Source organism: Harpegnathos saltator, unplaced genomic scaffold (assembly GCF_003227715.2).
Source record: "Harpegnathos saltator strain DR-91 unplaced genomic scaffold, Hsal_v8.6 scaffold277, whole genome shotgun sequence".
Lineage (NCBI taxonomy): Eukaryota > Metazoa > Arthropoda > Insecta > Hymenoptera > Formicidae > Harpegnathos > Harpegnathos saltator.
This window is the reverse complement of record NW_020230069.1, coordinates 41,821-49,430: the sequence shown is the minus strand read 5'-3', so window position 1 is coordinate 49,430 and position 7,610 is coordinate 41,821. Positions and strand designations below refer to the sequence as shown.

General features: G+C 40.5%; 1 protein-coding gene across 1 annotated transcript in view; it reads right to left on the bottom strand.

Moving 5' to 3' along the window:
• Positions 1-5,059, bottom strand: part of LOC112588724 (uncharacterized) — a 7,144-nt gene extending 2,085 nt beyond the window's left edge. The window contains exon 1 of the mRNA XM_025299442.1: positions 4,942-5,059. Within this exon, the coding sequence (XP_025155227.1) occupies positions 4,942-5,059 (118 nt within the window). The remainder of the gene's footprint in view (positions 1-4,941) is intronic.
• Positions 5,060-7,610: the final 2,551 nt, after the last annotated feature.

The following is a 7,610-nucleotide window of genomic DNA, read 5'->3' as shown; positions in this document are numbered from 1 at the left end:
CGGCGCCGAGAATTTAAGAAACAATAGCGGTCCGTTCACATCTGTCGGCTCGTTGGAAAGAACGTATTCGCCGTCAGTAGCGCGCCGCGCGAGAGTATCCCCTCTCACAATCTGTGCTCCCACTGGCCTCCCTATCCTCCGCCTTATCGCCCGCGCGCCCGCTTTGATTTCCCGCCCGAGACGACGGACCGGTGCTAGCGCTTCCACGAGCTCTGACGCGCGTCCGCCTACCAGCCTTTCTATTTCTCCCGCGGGTCACCCCCGCCGCCACCGCCTTTGACACTGTTGGTTTTCATTGGAAAGCAACAAAAAATATGATTAATTGAGAATTCAAATTTAACAGGTAATGAATAAAATATCGTTGTCGACGAAGACTGGGGTGGCCTCAACCAGATATGGGCGTGCCGGTCCCTACTGTGAGGCGCCGGGAAGAGGAACTTTAAGAGTCTAGCCGTCGGAAAATAAATGAAATGAAATTATCTACAATGTGAACTGGGGCGACATGGAGATTCCCGTGTGCCATTTGAAAGATCCACGCGTTAACTTGTGGATATCAACGCCGCCGAAATCCGATCGTACAAACTATGATATATCACTCAATTGCTGGTTCCAGACGGTTAAAGCAAACGAAAAATGTCACTACCGCACGCGGGGGTTAAGAGATATCGTTCCGCGTGACAGACTTGTCGATATCCGCACCGGCGCTGTAAAGAAGTAGCGCCAAACGTAACCGGAAATCCGGTTTCGAGGGCTTGAAAGCTGTTGGCGACCTCCGCCTTGCCGGGACAACGAATATTCGTGCTTGCATCGGCGCGATACTTCGTTCGTATCCTGTGCTCAGTTGCCTTCAAATTCGCGTAATTTTGGATTTTCAACCGCTACGTGGCTCGATTCCATAATTGTACAGTTCTAAGAGGTCAAAGCTAAATACGTCGCGGGTTACTACTGCGGATACAATACATTCCGAAACGGAGCTCGGGCAAGTGCTTATGCCAGAGTCGGCTTGTTTATATGACATTGCCGCGGCCTTCTTTCGTCGTTCATTTGTATTCCACGTGCTCACTTGCCTCGCCAACTCCCGATAATGACTCCAACAAGTTTTATGGAGATTCGAGAAGACATTGAGTTGTCTGCTCCTTGACCGACAGTTAGAACAGTGGCTCCTGTTTAGTGTCTCAATTACCTGAGGGAAAAGCCCATATAAAGGCGGCCCTCGCATTAGCAACGCGAGTTACTTTACGATTACTTCAGTGTGACAATCGACAAATGTAAAACTCGTTTTACGTTGTTTAAGTGTTAGTCCTGTGTATTAAAAATATGCTGCACGATGTATATATGGCGTATTTATGATTTGATCTCTGATGATTGCAGTAAATCTGTTGTGTAGTGTATTCTAAATTAGTGGTTTCTAGTATCCTCGTGCAATTTTTCCTCTGAGTCTCGAATGTATTCTCGCCGAGACTTTAATTTTCTTTTCTAAGATCAAATAAATTGGGCGCTGGGTGTAAAAAAAATTCAGGTTTTTCGAGAAAAGTCATGAGAAGAAAATAAAATTTGGGCAAAGCAGATATTAAAGATAATATTAATAAAAGATAACATATAACCAGATCCCAAACTTGTGACTATTTTTATCTATGCGTTTGTACCAGGGAACTCTCATGGAGCTGTGTTTATAATGCATTATGCGATTAATTATCACTCCTCAGGTGACAGTGGATTAATACAAATAGCTATTAAACTCATATAGAATGTAAAAACTCTGGATTGTGCTTTACTGTCTTATGTTGAAAATCAATGCATGGTCCCATTAGTTAACAGTATACTATCAGAACATCGTTAATCTACATCGCTGTCATTCTGTGCAGAAATAGTTGAATAACATAGGTATAGTAGGAGAAAAAATACCTTCTTTCCGATAAATGGAAATGGATAAATATTCTACAACCAGTCGGGCAATTCCGTAGTCTCACTCTCAAACTATTGTTCGTGCGTTTGTACAGCAGACGTATAATAGTCGTCAGGACACAACTACATATTGCGAGTGTTCCTGCGCGGCGCATGCGGTTTTGTTAGCTCGGAGCGCTCACTCCATGTATGCGTCTACCTGAACACTCTACTTCACACCAAATCAAGATTAATTCTCAGTTGTATATTAGCCGCAAACGACTTTGGTTTTACCCGAAAATTAGATGTGGAAAGGATGCAGATGAATTTAGTTCCGAGCCCACCCCGTGCAGTCCTGCCACAGCTACGCGTGAGCACTATTTATCCTTCAGTCTCACACGTATAGGTTGTTTGCGTACAGTATGACATAATATAAGGTAGCGGTGAGGATCACAGATGACGCGCACTGCGGATTGATTATGATATTATCTCGTGCAGTTGTGAGCTACCTTATACGTGCGGGTAAGTATTTGTACTTATATTTATGATCAGCATCCTTTAATTAATTTTAAATTCAATATTACACTCTAGGTTTTTTCTTTTACATACTCCATATACTTGACTCGCTCCGTTACGTTTCTCGAGACAAATAGCTCTCTCGATCTCTCCACGTGCATTTTTACTGTCCTTTCGCCGTTGGTGCCTAGGTGCGCGATATTACTCATCAGTTTTGCTTTTTCTAGCCGTGTTCGTATACAATACGGCGAAAAGATCCCTCGTACGTGATGCTGACGATGGAAGAACATAAATCCTACTTTACGCACGCTCTCGTGGCGATAGCCTTAAGACAATAAACAATTATTCGATACTCATATTCACCCGTTCTCACACGCTGGTGTTAGATAGCTCGTCCAGAACTACGCACCACTCGATAGCGATGTGTAGAATAGCCGTTATTCCCACGAGCGGTCTTAGTTAGACACCTTAAAACATATTTCATAAAAGTTGATTCTGAAATTGTCCGAAAGCGCACGAACCTGGAATGCCTAGTTTCCGCGCTCTGAGAGGGAGTAGTTCTGAAGCCGCGAATCCTCAAGACAGAATTCAAGCGCAGAAATTATTCCGTTAATCAACAAACCCTTTCAAACTTTCTCGCGTGGGTGGAAGCTGCAGCAATCAAATAGAGTAGTCTTCTGAAAGTCAAAGCAGGAGTCTCGGGGTTTCCCGACGCACTAAGCGAGCCCTCATGGCGATGGGCCATCTTCGTGTCTATGAGAGATGCACAGCTACGCGACCCAGCATTACATATGTAGACGCGGGGTAGTTTTCTATCACGTCGCAGGTCTCGTGTTGAATACAGAAAGATAGTTTAGCCGCTGCGTATAGAATGAAGAACTTGATGGATTCTTTAGATTTTGGGTTTTATATTAAATATTTACATAATCAGTCTGTCAGCTTTCGGCTTTAGCTCACGAAAAAAACGGGAAATGATAGCAAACCATCTACCTGTAAACTAGATTTGGTGACATTGTATGAATACCGTGCAGCGGTGTCTACGATGTGGCCACTTTATATCTCTATCAAGTTAGTGGAAAATTAATGATATACGATATTTCTGGACGAAGTCCCCCATGAATCCAAAATTAACTCGCAAATAGTTTTTTTCCGCCAACGTGTTTAAGTATATTTATTTATACAGATAGTGATTGCGTTTGTTCTATTATGATATTTTTTATAAAACTTTTGTTCATTTAAAATATCTTATAGGTAGTTTTGGGCTTCAGAAATGAGTACATCCCGGTCCAGTAGAGTAGTTTAAGTTCTTAATTCTCTTTGTTAATATTACTTGTTCTTTAAATCAAAATTAAAATGTTGAAACATAGTTTTAATCATAATACATTCGATTAATTCTCTCCATAATTTCTAGAATAAATCATATTTGTTTGTCAATATGCTTACTATTCGCGAGGCGAATGGACAAGGACATATATGATATTAGATTCATAAAGTTGCCCTGGGTCGCGCATCAGAAATAAGTCCTATGGTGTGAAGAAGGATAAATACATGTTGAGGCGTTATTAATCACAGTTTGCTCAAAAGATCTCAACGAGAGGATAATATTCAGTTTATTGAGATCCATATAATTTAGCGAATAAAATAACCTTCAAATTGAAATGTATGCTATACAGTAGTGGTTTTGCATACGAAAATAGTTTCGGAGTAAGTTAATCTCAGTAGAGTGAACGTACCGGAAAATTTAGAGCAACACTATAGCTGCTTCTAGGTGCACAACGGATTAGTTCTATTCTGTACGGTGATTCTCTTTACAGAGATTAATGCCGTTCCCGGCAGGCATTGCTTACAGCTATGTACTACTATCCGCCAAGTGTTCCGAGGCGTCATACGAAGTGTACTGGCCCGACGGCCGCCGGGTGCGACGGTGGTAACTCACTCACCAAATGTTTACTCGTTTCTCTCGTATCTCATATTACCGTAAAATGATTACGTATAGATCGTAACAGGTATCGTCGAATTAAACTGCTTGTGACTTAAAACGAAGACACGCGTTTTGTTTCAGCTGGCTAAAACTCGAGAATATCGTTATCCGTGTAGGACAGATTATGTCCACTCTAGAAATTCATGTGTGTTTTTGTCAAATATCTAATGTGAACACAGAGCTCGCAATTTGGAAATCGAACGAACATACACCGCTAAATTTGTTGAGTTTCGAATTATTCCTGTCGGTCTAAACACCGAGAAATGGACGGTGAGTCTTAATTCACTGTTATGGTTTCTGAATTGGATACGATTGCTTCTTAAAAGGCTCAAAGCCGCAAATAGCCCAGGATTACCGAAAGCGCTTTCCGTCCATATTAAACGCTGCACTGTTGTTACTGCTAATATGGACGGAAATGCAACATCACGAGTTCGATCGTTCAGTATATTTAGAAATTACCTACAATTCGACAAGACTCTGTTATGAAGCCATCATTTTTATAATTATCATGTTGAAGCGTAATATCCAGCATGTATAAGATTGCTACTACTTTGGTATACTCTCTAAAAGAATAGCCATGTGCGCCTTTACTTTAACTAGAATATTTTCTGTGTTCGCAGCGAATTTTAACTCAGATAGAACTGGCTTGTTGTAGTATTTTGCCGCGTACGCTACCATTATTTATGAAACTCTCCGACATAATAAAATTAGGTCGACGAATTAAGAAATTTGCATTCTCGTATCTTTTACTAATGAATATTCAATTCACCGAATACTGCTGATTCATTTATAGAAAGAACAGAGGCGATAGTAGTCTCTCCTGTATGCGTGCCACAATCTCGCCCAGGACCGGAAGGCAATCTAACACTAGACGTTAAGTGGTAATTATGTTTAGCTGTGTCCAGCACCCTTGGCTGCCTGCTTTATTGTGCTATGTACCTCTTTCTAAGTAGTTCTTTTCGGACGATCTTTTTGTTCAATACCGCAGGATCTACAAGCGTGAGGATTAGTTATGATAGTAATCTCGCGATTGGGATTATCGCACGCTTCGTTTATTTCCTCGCTCCCATTTTCATTATTGAGAGTTTGCACGCTGATAGCATTAGCAGGCCATTAGCGAAAGGCGAGAGGCAGGGCGCTCAGATGGAGAGAGAAGTAATAACTGATGAAGAGAGAATCGACCGCGAAAAAGTGAGAGATGAGTAGAAAGTCTACAGTACTCCAATCCCCTGTTTCCTAATTCACCACGGAAAGTAGTTTTCCAGTTGATTTATTAAGCGTTCTGTGATATGGATAAAAACGTAGCTTTCAACTAGAAGCTATTAATAATGGATTATTTAATCCGTAAAAAACCCATTTCGACAGAAATAAGATCTTCTGATAAGAGGGAATATAGTTATTAAATACGAAGTGGAACAATTTGATCCTGGGCACGTTACGATAGCCTCAGTGTTTGGAATCGCGTCTGTTGTATTGTTCGTCATACAGTGTTTGCTTTTATTTACATTTAGCCTCGAATAAATCATAATTAACATTATATACACTTACTCATATTGAACTCCATCCAAGATAGAACTCTCGGTAGAGCTTGTCGCTAAGTATTCCTCTCTTAAGTTGTGTGACTCTGTCGGCTTCCGTGTTGTTCGATTAACTTCGCCGCATTCGGCGCGCATCTTGTGCATTCCATGTCAATGTTTACTGTTACCGGGTTTCTTTCTTTACAGATGCCTACTCATAATCTAATATTTTAGGGCGCATTAGTATCAAAAATTTTATAAGCTTTTCACGCTCCTCTGTGTGATCGGAATTTTAAGAGATTAGCATTTCGTGGTCTTTTCTGTTAATGTGACGGCATCACCTCTAAACTTATCTCAATGATCGCGACGAGGTCTCGCCGCCTGGCGGCGCCGGTGACTATTTACGGTGAGCGACTATAAGTGCACATTGGGCTGAGTGACTTTGCGCGCATTTTTTATTGTGACTATCTTATGTGAAGACGCTCTTAAGGTCAACTTATTTTTAATTGCATAATTGTCAACGATTCCTATCAGGCAATCGAAAAAACTGTTGATCGATCGCTTAACGGGCAGCGTGTAAATGCGTGTATATCTGTAATTTCAGTTAACAACTCATTTTTTCTTTGACTGAAGTGATTTTACATTGTTCGTTTGCTTCTGACAGATTTTTATAGTTCTGATTTCCGGGAGTTCCACGATTGGGGCAGCCGGGGACTAGTCGTCGGCAATGACGGCCCGTATCTTAACCCTTTGAGCATAATGGTAAATACTTACCACCTATTTATTCTCATATTTTCATGAAATATTTCATATTTGAGGGATTCTTATCGGGTCTTTTGCGTTTATAACTGCTTATATTATATGGGAACATATATGAAAGGTTGAAAAATGTTTTATATAGGTTGTTATTTGTTATAAATAAACAAAGTGTGAAAAATATACGTTTCTACAGAAAAAAATTATTTTCCACGAACTATGAGTGAATTTTTTGCTCAAAATCAAGATTTGATGGTTTCTTGGATCGCTGATTACGAATCTGAGGTCTAATTTCCAAATTAATTTTTCAATATGGCGGATTTAAAATGGCGGATCATAGAATTTTTATTAAATTAGCTAAAATTGTACTCTGGTTAGTTTTTAAGGTCGCTGATTATGAATCTGAAGTCCACATTCTAAAAATTCATTTTCCAAGATGGCGGATTTCAGATGGCGGATCATAAAATGTACATAAAATTAGCTAAAGTTGTACTCTGGTTAGTTTTTTGAGCCCGCTGATTATGAATCTGAGGTCCGAATTCTAAAATTTATTTTCCAAGGTGGCGGGTCATAAAATTTTTTTATGATAAGCTGAAATTGTACTTTGGTTAGCTTTCAAGGTCGCTGATTACGGATCCGAGGTCCAAACTCATTGTCACCCGAAATTATCGCGATTTTTCATATTTGTGGCTGCTATCTTGAATCCGCTATCTTGAATTTTGAAAATCTGATAACGGGTTCGTTATCAGCGACCCCAGAAACTCCCGTATATCAAAATTTCATGTGATTCGGATTTTCTGAAAAATACGTGCCTCAAAAAGTTAACGACGGCAAAGACGACGGCGACGACGGCGGCAGTGAGGAAGGTAATAGCGAAAGAAATGGTAGTGACAGCGGCGGCCGAGGCGGAGAGTAGTTAAACAAAGGGGATTCTAACTCACTTCTTAAAATGAATT